This window comes from Neofelis nebulosa, chromosome 3, assembly GCF_028018385.1.
Source record: "Neofelis nebulosa isolate mNeoNeb1 chromosome 3, mNeoNeb1.pri, whole genome shotgun sequence".
Lineage (NCBI taxonomy): Eukaryota > Metazoa > Chordata > Mammalia > Carnivora > Felidae > Neofelis > Neofelis nebulosa.
In genome coordinates, this window is record NC_080784.1 from 80,585,725 (window position 1) to 80,602,762 (window position 17,038).

The 17,038-nt window shown below is 45.5% G+C and overlaps 1 protein-coding gene across 4 annotated transcripts in view; it reads left to right on the forward strand.

Moving 5' to 3' along the window:
- NR3C2 (nuclear receptor subfamily 3 group C member 2) overlaps positions 1-12,816 on the forward strand; it is a 358,647-nt gene extending 345,831 nt beyond the window's left edge. For all 4 annotated transcript variants that reach the window (XM_058721206.1, XM_058721208.1, XM_058721205.1 and 1 more), the window contains exon 9: positions 10,066-12,816. In XM_058721206.1, coding sequence (XP_058577189.1) covers positions 10,066-10,221 — 156 coding nt within the window. In that variant the 3' untranslated portion in view covers positions 10,222-12,816. The remainder of the gene's footprint in view (positions 1-10,065) is intronic.
- The last annotated feature ends 4,222 nt before the right edge of the window (positions 12,817-17,038 follow it).

Here is a 17,038-nt window from a genome sequence, read left to right on the forward strand (position 1 = left end):
TGTGTGATTTCAACTGTCCTTAGAGTTTTTTTGGTACCTCATTGAGTTTCTTCAATACTGGTACTGAAATCTTTATCCAAAATCCTATGCCTCTGAGCTCTGTTATTTGAGAATTATTATTTTTTGGTGATGACACATTTCCTTGATTTTTCATGTTCTTTGTAGTTTTGCATTGCTGCTTTCACATTTGAAGTAGCAGCCACCTCTTTAAATCTTTGCTTGTTGCCTTCACATTGGGTATTCAGCTCATTAGTACTATTGCCATCTAGGGTTTTCTTGGCCTTTGTATGGGTACACCTGTTCCACTCTTCTTGCTCCCTCTTGTGGCAAAATTCTTAAGCTTTTACATCTTTGGTTCTTACAACTCACCAGGCTGGCTATTGGAAACCTTTGTTTTATTTTGCAGAAGACGGTGCTATAGCTCAAGTTTGTGGTTTCTCCCTAGTCCACAGACCCTGGCCTGTTTTTCAAGCACACTCCCAAGGAGCTTGCTCTTGCCACCACACTCAGAAGTGTGTACAAGGAGCCACCTGCAGAGTGGCGGGAGGTATAGATTTAGTCCTTGGGGCATTAGGGTTGCCCACAGGCCTGGTAGGGAGATCCTCAGGTGTAGTACTCTGAGAAGCTCATGATCAGACTTTTCTGCTGTGTGCAGGCAGCAGGCCCTGAGTCCCTTTAGTGTCCTTTGATATTCTTATCTTTCTTTCCTCCATCGTGGAGATCTCACCTAGGTACTCTGAGTGCTCCTGGAGAGGAATGGGTTCCTCCAGCTGCATTCCATACCACTGTGGGTAGCTGGACACTTATTCACTGCTCTTCTTTTTCTCTGTGAGAGAGGTCACTACCACCTGATAATTTAGCCCAGTGCAATGTTGCTTTGGTGGGGGTGAGGACAGCGTTGGTAAAGTGCTTTTTACCATCTCTGCTGTGTCCAAACTTGTTTTTTGCTCCGTTGGCATGCTGGAATCTCCCTTCATAAAAGTTAGGCTTAGGCACCTTCTCTGTTGTCCGTGGGTATCAGCTTAGATCAGCACTCTCTAGGTTTTTTCATGACTATGTCAAGAGGAGTTGGGGCAGGCTCACTGCTCCACGGGTTCCACCTGTGCCCATAACTGGATGCACAGGTATGTAGACTCCTCCTGAGTTCCCTGGCCTATGGTGCCAGATCCTGCAGCTCCCACAAAGGCACTTTTGTTCATGGATGGATGACTCATTCTTCATTGAAAAAAGAGGGACAGAAAGGTGCCTTCTGTCACTGTGGTGCTAATGTCACTCCCTGATATCTTCTCAATCTTCTGTCTCGGTCACATCTAAGAGGCCTTCAGGACTGCTCCCAAACGCATCCTGTAGGTGAGCCCTCCAAGAGCACTCAGCAGAGTATTGGTACTGTGGGGCCTGGATTTCTAAGAGGAATCCACAAGGAAATGGTAGTGTAAACTGTGTTGTAAAAGGTTATATTGTCTTCTGGGTATAGAAGCTAATGCTACTAAATTTGGGGTGCTATTGTTACTCTTGTACCATGTTACCATCAGGTTTCACCGAGGCATCACCAACCAGAGAAAAACAGTCAGCCCTACATGGCCACAGGCACCCACCTGTGCACATGCAGGCATCTTCCACACTACTTGCACTGGGTGGAGAGTGGGGTTTTGAATGAAGGCCAGACTCTTTTTTTTTTTTTCTTTTTTTTTAATTTAAATTTTAGTAAGTTACTATATAGTACAATATTGGTTTCAGGAGAATTCAGTGATGCATCACTTATATGTAGGGCTCATCACAGGTGCCCTTTTCAGTGCCCATCTCCCACCCCCCTTCCCTCCATCAAACCTCAGTTTGTGTTCTGTCATTAAGACTTGACTCTTGTGATTTGTTTCCCTCCCTTCTCTTTTTCCCCCTTCTCATGTGTTCATCTGTTTTGTTTCTTAAGTTCCACATATGAGTGAAATCATATGGTATGTGTCTTTCTCGGACTTATTTCACTTAGCATAATGCATTATAGCTCCATCCATGTCATTGAAATCTTTTGATGGCTAATATTCCTCTATACACACACACACACCATATCTTCTTTATCCATTTATCAATTGATAGACATTTGGGCTCTCTCCATAGTTTCGCTATTGTTGATAATACTGCTAAGAACACTGGGATGCATGTTATGTACCCCTTCAAATCTGTATGTCTGTATCCTTTGGGTAACTACCTAAGAATGAAATTGCTGAATTGTAGGGTAGTTCTATTTTCAGTTTTCTGAGGAACCTCTATACTGTTCTACAGAGTGGCTATACCAGTTTTCATTCCCACCAACAGTGCAAGACGGTTCCCCTTTCTCCACATCCTCGCCAACACCTATTGTTTCTTGTGTTGTTAATTTTAGCTATTCTGACAGGTATGAGGTAGTATCTCATCATGGGTTGATTTGTATTTCCCTGATGATGAGTGATGTTGAGCATCTTTTCATGTGTCCATTGGCCATGTGTTCTTTGGAAAAATGTCTATTCATATCTTCTGCCCATTTCTTCACTGGGTTGTTTATTTTTGGGGTGTTTGATAGGTCCTTTATAGATTTTGGATACTAACCCTCTGTCAGCTATGTCATTTGCAAATATCTTCTCCCATTCTGTAGGTTGCCTAAGTTTTGTTGATTGTTTCCTTCACTCTGCAGAAGCTTTTTATCTTGATAAAGTCCCAGTAGTTCATGTTTGCTTTTGTTTCCCTTGCCTTTGATGACATGTCTAATAAGTTGCTGTGGCTGAGGTCAAAGAGATTGCTGACTATGTTCTCCTCTAGGATTATGATGGTTTTCCTATCTCACATTCAGGTCTTTCATCCATTTTGAATTTATTTTTAGGCATGGTGTAAGAAAGTTGTCCAGTTTCGTATTTCTGCATGTTGCCATCCAGTTTTGCCAGCACCATTTGTTGAAGAGACTTTTTTCATTGGATGGTCTTTCCTGCTTTGTCAAATATGACTTGACCATATAGTTGTGGGAAGGCCAAACTCCTTATACAATCACTGAGCAACATTTTCCAGTATTCACAGAACTATTGCAGGAACACCTGGAGTAAATAGGTGCTAGCCATTTCTATGAGTGTCACAGCATTTAGAGGTGAAGCTCTGTATCTTTTGCCTCTGACCCTATTAACGTAGCTGGCTACAATTCTGATCTTGAAAATAAACCTTTTAACCTACCCCCGCCTCAGTGCTTATTACAGGCTAAAAGCTTGATCCTAATTGGGGGAAAGTTCTGGAGTCATCAGATATCTCATGAGAAATGAGCATGCTGTTGAAAATATGTGGGACCCTATTTCAGAGAGGCTGTTATCATTCAAGTGTCTGTCATCGCTTAGTGACTCTATAACCTTAGAACAGGGCTGAGAGGCCATTGCTTGTGGTGGGAGTGGCCGTGCCCCTGGTGATGAGATGGAACTTAATGGCTTCATCTTCAGTGTGAGTAAAATACCATCAGTTACCTTGAGACCTTGTCAGGCTCCTCCACTGCCCTGATAGCTGTGGCCCTTCAGGCTAGATAAATTATGCCTGGCATCTAGCCAAACTTCTGTGATCCCCACAGACACATTTTGTGTAGAATGAAAAGTCAGTGCACAGGACTTTTCTCTGATTCCTAATAATGTGAGACTCATTTCTGATTATAATTAGGGTTCTTGCCTCTCCCTCTAGCCTGGTATTTACCAGGAACGGCTGGTGGGAACCAGTATCAAGGCATCAGGCCTTTCTTCTCATTGCAGTTAGGGCATTCATGCTGACAAGCCAACAGGGTAATAGAGCTTTTATCTCTCTAGCTGTGACCACCCCCCTCCCTATGCCTGTCCCTCTAATCACAGTGAGCAGTGACTGGGGCTCCTGGCACCTGTGGCATAGCCTACATATGAAGTCACGTTAAAACCCAGCAATAAATGAGTTGAAGGAAATCAGACTCAGAGAGAAAGATGAAAAGGGTTAGCTTTATGTCTTGAGTCCTGCATTATTTACTTCGTGGCACTAAAGTGAGGATGCCTATTTAAAGTGCCCAGTTGGTGTTTTGGTTCATTGATTAAAACCAGCAACACACTGCCTTAAGAAAACACTGTTGAAATTCGTTAACTCTGAGCACTTTAGAGTTTGGAAGAAATCACAGAAACACAGGAGCAAGGCCGCAGCAACAGTAGCTCTGGTCCCTGCAGCCCTCAGCCCCTCACCAGGGCTGCATGGAAGGAATGGGAAGGGGGACTCTCCGGGATGCCGTGGGGCTGAGAAGGTAGGCGGTCCCTGCCTTCAGGGAGCTTGCAGGCTGCCTCGGGACCTGGAAATGTGAAAAGTTACATCGATAGGAGATGTGATCCACCAGAAAAAAGAGAAGGTTGTGCCACCCGGCACCGTGGCTAATTATCAACTTAGAAGGACAGCAGGTGACATCTGTGAGTTCAGAAGAGAGGAAGGCTCCTTCAGGCTGGGGTTCCAGGTAGGCCTGGGCCAGGGGTGACTGCAGGGAGCAAGGGGTGTGGAAAGAAAGAAGCCAGTACTCACCTTGCTGGAAAAGAGAGAGAGTGACACTTTTGAGAAATGATTCCTTACCAAGTGAATATCCAAGGGAACTGCTGAATTATCTCTGAAGGGCTGTCCACAGTTGTCTTGAAGTAATCTCACGTTAAAGGCCGCTCTTGAGAAGGTCTGGCTCTCCCCACGTGATGCACCAGAATGGGAGCAGGTCGTGACAGAGCTCTTCCCTGGTGGCTTCTGCCTTCATAGTGGGAATGGTGGTTTGAGGTTCAGACGGAAGCTATGTTCATTTAGTGATACACAACCTCCACGCAGGGCCAGCTTCCAGGTGTGACTATGGCCTCCCCCACCAGCTCTGTACCTGGGACAGCGGATGGTGTCTGAGGATGGCATGTGCGTGGTGCTTGTCTGCACCCATGTTTCCTGGCTGCTCTGGGCTCAGGCGGGGGCCCTGCCCTATTGTGTGTGCGTTGTACCAGGATGACACTTGGGAGACACCTGTGCATGTGAACAGCAGGACTGCTAGACACGTGGCTGTGACACAGAAGTTTGGCTCATGCACCTGTGTTCATTCTGACTGGTCAGCATCCCTTTCCACCTAGCTGTTTGCTATGTAACTCCTGCTTAGCTGCCAGGGCCCAGTCCCCGCTTCCTCACGCTCTGGCCGCGTGCAGCTTCACCCTTCCTGTGCCCTGTGTGCTCCAGTACGTCCGCTGCCCTTGTACTGCAGCAGCCCACCTCAGACACCTGTTAAGGGCCAGGTACGCATGGGTCCTGTCCTAAAAGCCCCTGACCCACAGGGTGCAGCAGGCCAAGGTTGGGGAGGGCGGTGGGAGGGCTTGGTGGGCCAGAGAACACTTGGCTGGCAGAACCTGCAACCTGGATCAGACTGGCCCATGTTCTCCTCGCCCAGCGACCAGGAGCGCCTGGCTTCGATTCCCCCAAAGAACCCTTCACCTCACCAGCCACGGTTAGTTGTTGGCTCGGGTCCTGCTGGGTTGAGGCCTGCAGAGGTCTTCAGCTCTGCCTCAGGAGGAGTGGGCCAGGCAGACTCCTGAAGCAGCCAGTGCTTTCTGGGCGCTCCCGGCCCCATGGGCATCTTGGCCGCCTCAGCAGCAAGGGGTGAGCCCTTTCCTGAGAGAGTGATGGAGTCCCCTGACTCCCAGGTGTTCACAGGGCGAGATACCCAATCCCAGGCTGCCAGGCCTACCCCCCGTGCCCCAGGAAAGCCCTCATCCTTCTGCAGCTGGCTGAGGCGTTCGCTGTAAACAGAAGCCCTGGGTGTCCGCTCATGACAGGAAAGGAACTGCTGTCTCAGTCTGTGGAACAGAGGCGGTTGTGAAATGCCAGCCCCAGGTTAATATGCATGGTTGGTTAGGGACACCTGTCCTCAGCCAACCTGTCAGGGATGACAGCTGAGCCCTGGGCTCTGGTCTCTCCCCTCAGCATCTCCTAGGTGATGCTCATGAGGTGTTAAAGGTAGGTGTGTCCCCATTAACAGGGTCCCAGAGGTGCTCCCGTGTGTGCTGCCTGGTGCTAAAGACCTGATTTACTCTGCTTCTCATCTCCTATTGCATACGTGACTTGGCATGTTTACAAATATAAACCCTAAGTGGCCCTGGCCCTGCCAGGTAACTTGTTTCAAATGTCAGCTGGTCACTTAACAGGTGCCGCTTCACGAGCTTCGCACTGCTCTGAACCCTCTGAGTGACCCCACACCCACCCTGATGGCTGTATAGCTCCACTCCACCTCCTTCAGGTCATCAGCCACCGCCCCCTTGGCACTTGGATCACCCTTCCAAAACTAGCACCTCCTCTGTCCCTTCTTGCACTGCCGGCACCTGACCGCATTTATCATTTCCTCTCAGGCAGAGCAGAACATAGACACCCTGAGACCAAGGCTTTGTTGTGTTTGTCATGGTTTCTCTGTGCCCGGCCCAGAGCAGGTGCTCTGTAACCTGGATGGACACACACGGAGGATGACTTATGGAAAAGGACCTCCACCTCCCTGAACGCCCTGTGGCCCAGGGAGCCTTCATCTCTGGACATGAAGTAGGGCCAACCCCAGAGAAGTGAAAAGGGCAGCAGAGCCAGCCTAAGGGGGGGGTTGATGTTGCCTAGAAAGTGAGCGGTCTCCCTTTTTTTTTATTGAAGTATAGTTGACACACGATGTTACATTAGTTTTGGGTGTACAACGTAGTGACTGGACAAGTCTATATGTTATGCTGTGCTTGCCACAAGGATAGCTACCACCTGTCACCGTGCAGCGTTGTATTGACGATACCAATGACTGTATTCTCCATTCTGTACGTTTCATCCCCATGTCTTACTCATCCCATAGCTGGAAGCCTGTGTCTCCCGCCCCTCTTCATTTTGCCCGTCTCTCCACCATGTTGTGAAGGCCAGTGTCAAAGAGTACTGCCTATGTTTTCTTCTAGGAGTTTTATGGTTTCAGGTCTCACATTCAGTCCTTAAATCCATTTGAGTTCATTTTTTGTGTATGGTATAAGAAAGTAGTCCAGTTTTCCCAGCACCACTTATTGAACAGACTGTATTTCTTGTTGCATATTCTTGTCTCCTTTGTTATAGGTTAATTGACTATATAAGCATGAGTTTATTTCTGGGCCCTTTACTCTGTTCCATTGAGCTATGATCTGTTTTTGTGCCAGTACTGTATTGTTTTGATTACTGTAGCTTTGTAGTGTATCTTGAAATCCAGAATTGTGATACCTCCAGCTTTGTTCTTCTTTTTCAAGACTGCTTTGGCTACTTGAGGTCTTTCGTGGTTCCATACAAATTGTAGGATAGTTTGTTCTAGTATCGTGAAAAATGCGGTTGGTATTTTGATAGGGATTGCATTAATTCTGCAGATTGCTTTGGATAGTATAGACATTTGAACAGTATTTTTCCAGTCCATGAGCACGGAATATCTTTCCATTTGTTTGTGTTATCTTCAGTTTCTTTTATCAGTGTTTTATAGTTTTCAGAGTACAGGTCTTTCACCTCCTTCATTAAGCTGATCCCTAGGTACTTTATTCTTTTTGGTACAATTTTATTAAAAAAAATTTTTTTAATTCTTTATTTATTTTTGAGAGACAGAGCACGAGCGGGGGAGGGGCAGAGATGAGAGGGAGACACAGAATCCGAAGCAGGCTCCAAGCTGTCAGCACAGAGTCCGATGCAGGGCTCGAACCCACGAAACGTGAGATCATGACCTGAGCCCAAGTCTGACGCTCAATGACTGAGCCACCCAGACACTCCCTTTTGGTACACTTTTAAATGGAGGTTAACATTCTTTAAAAGGAAAAATCATTCTCCTTTATAGCCCTGCAGGCACCACACAGAGACCTTGGGGGCAGGATGGGGGGAGGGATCAGGATGAACTTAAACTTGGTTCTTTGTACCGGCAGCTGGTGCACAGAGCTCTGCTGTCACCCACTGAAAGGCGTTCTCTGCAGTTGAAACTACTAACTCATTCGTGGCACCACACCTGGAGAGTGGCACCCAGCTTTTAGCTTTCACGGCCACTAGCCCACTGCCTTAAAAAAATTAGTAAGAAATCTGGTATCCCAATTCTAAAAATCTCTCTTCTGGAAAGGTAAAACACAAAATTCTCCTGCCCCTCAATTTATACCCGAGGATACAAAATTACACAAAGATGACCCAGAGCAGATTTTGCAAACTGTGTCCCATAGAGAAAAAGGATGTTTTATGGCTTAAAGAGTTTGGGACCACTTGGGAGGATGGAATCAGAGGGCTTTTACCAGCACTACCTGTCAACATCTTGACTGAGAATTGGCATCCATATTGTACTTGCTTTATGGCAGTTCACTCATTCCATCCTCTTAAACAACCCTGGGAGGCAGATACCCCATTTTACAGATACAGAAACTGAGAGCATTCACAAAGCAAGCACAGAGATGTGAACGTGCCCAGACTGGACAGTGGCTTGTGCTGTTTTCCAGTTTATTTGACCCCAACCTTCTGTGAGTGAATGAGACGTATTAAAGCTCTCACAGTCCTTGGAACCTCATTAGGGTAATGTCCCTCTGCAGACAGAGGGCATAGACAGGCACAAACAGAAGCACCAGATACTTTTCCTGATGACATTTTTTTTTGTATTAAAGGCCTTTGCCATACAGTTATTTACTATTCTTAAGATTGTAAATTGAGTTTAAAAAAAAACCCTGAGGGAAAGTTATAGATGGTATTTTCACTACCATCATTTTATTAAGACTACAGAGTTCTTTTATGACCTGTAATATTGTCTGCTTTAATACAGTGGGAAATGGCCAATAATTTCCTACAGTGAGGTATGGAAATAATGGTATATCGCATTTGTGGATAATTGGGTTTTTTAACTTACAGAATTGGGAGTGGTTCAGGTCCTGGAGGATGGAAAAGGTCCTTGGGTCACCAAGTAGGAAAAATAGCTGGATAGACAAGTAGGCATGGAGGTGGCCCTTGCTGTTTGCTCTCCACAATCAGCCTGAAAGAGAAAGTGGCTGAGAATGGAGAAGAAATACACAAACACACAGCCGTGAGAAAGTTGGAAGTCCTGCTGTTTGCAGTAACATGGATGGATCTTGAGGCTATTATGCTAAGTGAAGTCACACAAAGAAAGATTACACATCATACTGTATGACATTACTTATATATGAAACCTAAAAAAAAAAAAAACCAAACTCACAGAAACAGAGAATAGAGCGGTGTTAAGTAAGGAAAGGGGAAATGGAGAGACGGTGGTCGAAGGGCACAGACTTCAGTTCTAACAAAATAAGTTCTGGGAATATGAAATACAGCATGATAATTATAGCTAATACTGTATTTGTTACTTGAAAGTTGCTGGGTAGATAGAGCTTAAATTTCCTTACCACAAAAAAAAAAAAAAAAAGGTAATTATATGACACAATGAAGGCGTTAATCACTTTGCAATATAGAAGTATCAGATCAGCCCATTGGGCACCTTAATCTTACATAGTGTAGCGCATCAGTGACACCTTAATAAAGCTAGCGGTGGGTACTGAGAAGTCTCAACCCTGCCCCCCGGCTCAGGGTGAGAAGCCAAAGGAGAGAAGAAGGTGGCAAGATGAAGGCCAGCATGTGGTGGCCCCAGCCCCAACTGACAGGGCCCACCCGGGACTAGAGGAAGCATGACTCATGCCAGCGAAGGCCTGGGCACCACCTGCCCCTCCACCCCAGCCCACCTTATAACCTGGGAAGGCCCATCACCACCTTATAGAGATACACGTACACGCCTGCTCCACCGAATTCGCACGTTTACGAACGAGAACTTGGTGAGAGCGATTCCGTGTCCCCACCACTAGGACCTCTGTAACTGACCCTGTTCCTACTGGTATATTCAGTATTGCACACTCAGTTCTCAGCTGGGATCAGTTCTGCACGAAAGGCATGGTGACAGGAGACATGAGCACCCCATCCTCCCCCAAAACAGATGCCTTAGCCAAATTAGGCAGTCTCTTGAGCTTACAGCAGGGTTAGGACACAGAGGGGCGTGGGGACGGAGATGAGGCCTCACTGTCCTGTTCCCCGTCTGTGTTGCAGCTGGTCAATGACTTGCTGGAATTCTGCTTCTACACCTTCCGAGAGTCCCAGGCCCTGAAGGTCGAGTTCCCCGCGATGCTGGTGGAGATCATCAGCGACCAGCTGCCCAAGGTGGAGTCCGGGAACGCCAAGCCCCTTTACTTTCACAGGAAGTGACGGAAGACGTCTTACCAGGAGAGCTTTGCCTTAAGTTTCCCCATGTTATTCTACACCCACGAAGGACCCAAGGAATCATATTTTTGACATGTGATGGTCGATTCATACTTGTTCAGCAGTTTCTCAAGTTGAAAATCACGTCAAGGGTCCGGAGCCGGGAAAGCAGTTTGACACGGATTTGGCAAGACCTGAGCGGTCTGACGGATTCTTCCCTGTCCAATCCCCAGCGCTTAGAAACATGTTCCTGTTCCTCTGGATGAAAAGCCATATCTAGTCAATAACTCTCTGATTTTGATATTTTAACAGATGGAAGTTTTAACTATGCCATGTAGTTTCCGGTATCGCTTGTTTTAAAAGGGTTCAAGGACTAACGAACTTTTTAGAGCTTACCCTTGGTTGCACATAAAACGTATAGTCAATATGGGGCATTAATATTCTTTTGTTATTTAAAAAAACACACAAAAAAAGAAAAAATATATACAGATTCCTGTTGTGTAATAACAGAGCACGTGGGGTGAAGAGCGGCCCCCTTGGTGGCGGGTGGGGGGGGCTTATTCGCCCGCGTTCCTCTGCATCACTGGTATACACACCCTTTAGCGTCCATTTATTTAATTAGAATGGATAAGATGTTAAACAAATGCCTTGGTTTCAATTTCTAGTATCTATTGTGTTGGCTTTACAAATAATTTTTTGCAGTCTTTTGCTGTGCTGTACATTACGGTATGTATCAATTGTGAAGGACCTGAAATAAGGTATAAGGAACTTTTGTAAATGAGACACATACAAAAAAAAAAAAACAAAAAAAAAACAAAAAAACTTTAATGGTTGATAGGATGAAGGGGAAAGTATTTTTGAAAGAATTCTATTTTGCTGGAGACTATTTAAGTACTATCTTTGTCTAAACAAGGTAAAAATTTTTTTTGTAAAGTGAAATGTTCTGCATGCATAATGAACCGTTTACAGTGTATTTAAGAAAGGGAAAGCTGTGCCTTTTTTAGCTTCATATCTAATTTACCATTTTACAGTCTCTGTTGTAAATAACCACACTTAAACCTCTTTGGTTGTCTCTAAGCCTTTCTACCTTTTCTGTACTTTTGTTTTGTCTCTGGTCTCCCGCTTGGGGTGTTCTTGGGACTTGAGCACGGTTTCTGGCTTCTGCTCCATCCTGCTTCCGTCCGGGAGCGACAGGCTGTGGTGCCCGCAGCTCCTCCAAGGGGTCACCTGACAACACACGTGCGAGAGGGTGTCCGGGAGTGCCGCAGCTTTAGGAGAGTTGCCTCTTTTCCTTTCTTCCTCACGAAGCAGAATCAGAATCGGCTCCAGGAGAGTGAGACCGGAAATGCCATAGCCCAGAGAGCTGAGTCTCATCCCACTGTAGAAAATTGGATTTTCTCCTTTGGGAAAGAAATTCCATGCACTCTCTACATCGGCGGAGGTGACATGTTCACTTCTGGTCTTGGAAAGGGGTTTTGCACTCCCGGAACTGGTCATGGGAACACATAGGCCATTGCAGGACGCACTGGGAAGATGCATTTTGGCACGGTTCGGTCAGAGTGGCGTGGAGACCGCACGATAATTAGAGGGTTTTTAGATTTTTAAAAGGTAGGTTTTAAAAATAAATTTTATACATAAACAGTTTTGGAAAAAAAAATAACTACAGATCATATAAGCAAGACAGTGGCACTAAAATTTTTAATTCATTAATCTGTTTGGCACTGATGCAATTTATCGCTTTTCTCTTGCCCCAGATCACAAACCTATATATCTTTGGGGAAACTTAACAATATGATTGCACTAAATAAACTACTTTGAACAGAGGCCAAATTAGTCTTTTAAAAGTGACGATAATCATCAGGTACTCAGTGAAATCACATTATTTTCCAGAACCTAAAAGCTGTAGCTGGAGAAGCCAGGAGAAGGCAGCATTGGGATCACCACTTTTCTCCAGGGTTCACCATGCAGGCAACATTACCTTGTCTTTCAGAAGACACCTGCCTTATGCAAGGGGAAGCCTGTGAAAGCTGCATTCAGAGGGAGGACTTTTTCTTACATAATTTGCAATTTCAGTAATTTAATTTATAGGCAGATCTTTAAATATAGTCAACTTACATGCACAGCAATATGAAAGCCACACTTGGAAGGTGATAAGTACTCAGCATGCAGACTGGGAGTTTCTAGAAAAGAAATGGCTTACAAGAGCAGCTTTTAGCTCAAGACTTACGTTTTATGAAATTGGAATTTCACTGTAACCAGGTTTGGGATGGAGACAGTCTGCATCAGCTTTTTGTATTAACAAAGTTACTGGCTCTTTATGTGTCTCCAGGTAACTTTGCTTGATTAAACAGCAAAGCCATATTCTAAATTCACTGTTGAATGCCTGTCCCAGTCCAAATTGTGTGTCTGCTCTTATTTTTGTACCATATTGCTCTTAAAAATCTTGGTTTGGTACAATTCATATTTCACCAAAACTTCTTCATATAATTAAAAAACACTAAATTAGTTTAAAATGAAGCAATTTATATCTTTATGCAAAAACATATGTCTGTCTTTGCAAAGGACTGTAAGCAGATTACAATAAATCCTTTACTTTAATCACCTGTTGTTTTGGAAACATTTCATTTGAATGTCCGTAGGAACACCTGGATTTTTGTGTCCCTCTCAATCTGATAACTTGCACTTCTGCCTCCATCCAAGATAGAGTAACATTTCTGCCCCCCGTGTTAAAGCCCCCCCCCCCCCATTAGCCACATGTCCATTATATTCTTTTGGGACTAATTAGATGCTTATTTCTCAGTGCTAATATTTGGGGTCACTAAAACCTGTAACAGTTTGATAACAATAACTGCTGCTAAACACTCTGTGTACATTGCCTCCTTTATCTTCACAGCCGTAGGGAAAGCTCGATCATTCATTTTTCAGACTTTGAGACTGACCTGAGTAGACCAGATGCCCCACCTGACTCCAGAGTTCTTCCTCCATGCAGTTCTGCTTTGCTCCTTCCCATTAGATCCTCTTGGGCCAAGAGACTTGGCTCCCCACTGGCCATAATGCTTCTCACACTCCTTACAGGCTGCTCCCCTTAATTTCACGCATGTAATATGGACCACAGAAGAGCAGCAAACAATTATCAGCTCATCTTAAAATTAGAAAACATATATTTCCCACCAGATAATTTCAAGTTCATTTTTAACATGTCATTTAACTGGTGATGAAACTATTTGCTTCCAGAAAGAGAAGACTAGTTGAGCATTAAACAAATTCAACTGTGTTCTAACATGATAGATTTCTGGAACACAACATGGCCATTAAACACAGGACGGGAGAGAAACAGTTTTAGAGTTGTAAGCACAAATTTGTTTCTAAAACATCTGTATATGCAGTTAATTTTATATCTTAAAGCTAACAGAATTTGACCTACTAGGGAGCAAGGCTTTTCACCAAGAACCCCTAACTTTAAAAGGGAGCACGCTAGGGTGGCCGTTATTTAATTAGAGTGGGTGTCCTTTCTGAATGGAGCGGACTCATTCTTGGGACAAGTGTCACTCTGTTTCTGAGATGTTCTAAAAGTGTTCTCAGACCCAAAGAATCCAGCTGCACGTTTAGGAATCCTTAGCTGAGAACGAAGACTCTTCCCCTGAGACAGCCAGCCACTGCACACCAGAGCAGTGAAGATTATGCGCAGTGATGCATCTATAATTAGGGGTTTGTTTGCTTCTGTGTGTTGAATGCCCCTCAATCAAATAGAAAACATTGTCCCTCTATGTTAAAGTCAGCTCTAACATACTTTTTATAAACTGTGAGTGTACACAGACTAAAATGACTTGATTACAAGTCTCCCTGGCACTTTAATTTCAAGCCCTCCAATTGTCAGTGCAGCAGTTTTCTTGGAAGTAACACTGTGGCTTTCCCAACAACACTGGATAAGAGAAGATTAGAATATGATCTTAACGGTCAGCATGGACCAAGACTATATCCAAAGCAAAGCAAACCACGGAGCAGAGTAGCAGGCCGGTAGCTGCAAACCACCCCAAAATGTAGCGGGGTTTGAATCAACCACCGTTTGTTATTTCTAGTGAGTTCACAAATCAGCTGGGAGGGTTCTGCCAACCTGGACCAGGCTCGGCGGAATCTGGCCTCATGGGGCATCTGCAGTTAAGCAGCAGTCCAACTGGTCTGGGATAGTTCTGCTCCGCGTGGCCTCTCCTCCTCCAGCGGACCAGCCTAGGCGAATTTTCATGGTAAAGGCAAGGCTCTAATAAGAAAGGAAGGGGAAGGTATAACACTTTTCAAGCCTCCGCTTGCATCAAGTTTGCTCCTATGCCATTGGCCAAAACAGGTTACAAGGTCAAGTCTAGAGTCATCATGGAGGGCTCCACAAAAAGGGACATGGATTCAAAGAGGGGTGAAATTTGGGATCATTAAATCAATCTACACTGGCAATTACCCTGATACTTTTTCATAGAATTTACATTGCCAGGATAGCAGTTTCCAAGGTATCCATGGTCACAGCTACAGAAAGGGTCACAGCTACTATGAAGCCGTGTTGGAGCGTGTTTCTCCTGCAGTGTTTCCTTGCTGCTGAAATCCTCCATGGAAGAAGAAATCTAGACACCAGCACATGACACTGAGCTGTCTAAATCAATATTGTGCATTTCCTGCCCAAGTTCAAAGTGCAGGTCTCTTGCTGGACAAAAAGCAGAAGTCTGCTTTCCAATCAAGTTGATCTTTTCTGATAGGAAAGAGTTCTCGGAGATATTCCTCCAACCAGTAGATTGAGAAACTTTGTTTGCAGACATGAGCATTAGGAGACTATGCCAGGTTACCCGAGGAGGGTGGCAATAAATTACTGCCCCGGCCAGTCAAGGAAAAAGAGTGCTGACAGGCACTGGAGAAGACATTTGCAGAGCTTGGAGCAGGAAAGCCGTTTGAGGACATGCTCCTGGAATGACATCTTTGGATAGGAGGAAGGAAGGAAAGTTATGTGGCTCAGTAAGATTAAAAAAAGGCATGGAAAATATCTGGCTGAGAAAGGAGTCACCAAGACCAGCATTGAGAGATTGGAGGGGAGAACAGTCAGAGGTGAGAAGGGGGCCAGAACCGAGGTGAATAGGGAACAAAGACAAGGGCAAGATTACAGAGGCAAAGTATGCCCCTGGGAAGGAGAGGAAAGGGCAGACCATGTAAAGGGAAAGCCGAGGAATGGCCTTTGGAAAAGTACCTGGACGAAAGCAGTGAGTGGCCAGGAGATAAGGAGGGGGACAGAGACTATTCCCACCACCAGGGTACCCTGCTGTCTACCTTCTCCCATCTCCATTTACCAAACTCTTTCCCGCTGGGCACCCTTCAGGCACTTATCTTTTGTCACAACATCTCAATGAGGTTGGTGCTGTTCTCTATTGCACAGAAGGGGACTGAAGCATAAAGAGGCAAGTTCACTTGCCCAAGGTCACCAAAGTATAAAATAGTTTAAAAAAAAAAAAAAGATTCAAAATTGGTTGTTTGTAACTCAAAGCTCACACTTTTTTTAGCCACTGTCTTAGGTCCCTAGAACTGCTGTAACAAGGTGCCACAAACCATCGGCTGCAAGTCCAGGAGCGAGGTGTTGGCAAGGCTGGTTCCTTCTGAGGGCCATGAGGGAGGGATCTGTTCCAGACTTCTCTTGCTTGGCTTGTGGACAACTGTCTTCTCCCTGTGTGTCTTTTCACATTGTCTTCCCTATATGTATGTCTGTCTCAGTGTCCAAATTTCCCTTTTATAAGGACACCAGTCATATTGGACTAGGGCCCCACCCTACTAACCTCATCTTAACTAATTACACCTGCAACCATCCTACTTCCAAATGAGGTCACGTTCTGAGGTACTAGGGGTTAGGATCTCAACATACGCATTTTGGAGGGGAGTGCAAATCAACCCCAAACAGCCATTGTCCCTTATTGGCCCCCAGAAGCAAGATGGCACAGCAGAAAGAACATGTAGTCAGCTGACTGAACCTGAGCAAGGCTCTTTGTCCTTGAGGCCTCCATCTTCCCATCCATAAAACGGGATAAATTCTCCTGGCTCATTTGATCACTGTATGGCAAGAATGAGTTAACCATCCTTCACTGGCAGAGTCCACTGCTTCCCCTGCCCATACCTGCAAGTGCACATATTTTTGCTACATAAAGGAAGGGGGAAAACCAGTACAAGGTCTTTAGCTCTAATCTCACATGGCATCTTCTTATATGGTCTGCAGAACAGGCCCTGGGCGATGAAATCAGATGCAAGCCCCACAGCCAGCCCCATGGCAAGCAGAAACGCAGCACCTGAGTGTCTGTTTTCATCCCCAATCCCCTTGGTGATTGTCAATGAATACAAGCTGGAGACCCGTTCTGAGCGGCCGCTGGATGAGGTGGGCTGAGGAGCCAGAGCCCTGCAGACGCTTGGGGGATTGGCCACATCCATGCAGCAGAAACGGAGAAACAAATACACCCTATATCTCTTCTGGGGAAACAAAGATGATCTGCCAACGTAAGAGCACACCTCCTGATCCCGTTACTAGGTATACCCTGGGCCAGACCCAGAGGGAAGCTCCCTACCTGAAGGCCTTGGCAAGCCTGGCCACACCGGTCCTGTTTGCAGAGCAAAGCACCCCAGGTCCCCTCTGGCGTTCCTCCCTCGACAGCCACAGGAGGGGACTGCAGGGCTTGGTGCTGTCGGAGCCCTTGGATCCGGCATGTTCTGAGGCTTCGTGACCACCACACTGGCATCCTACAGAACACAGATGGCCCTGACAACAGAGGTGCAAGTGACGGTCATGGTGGGAACAATACAAGGAATA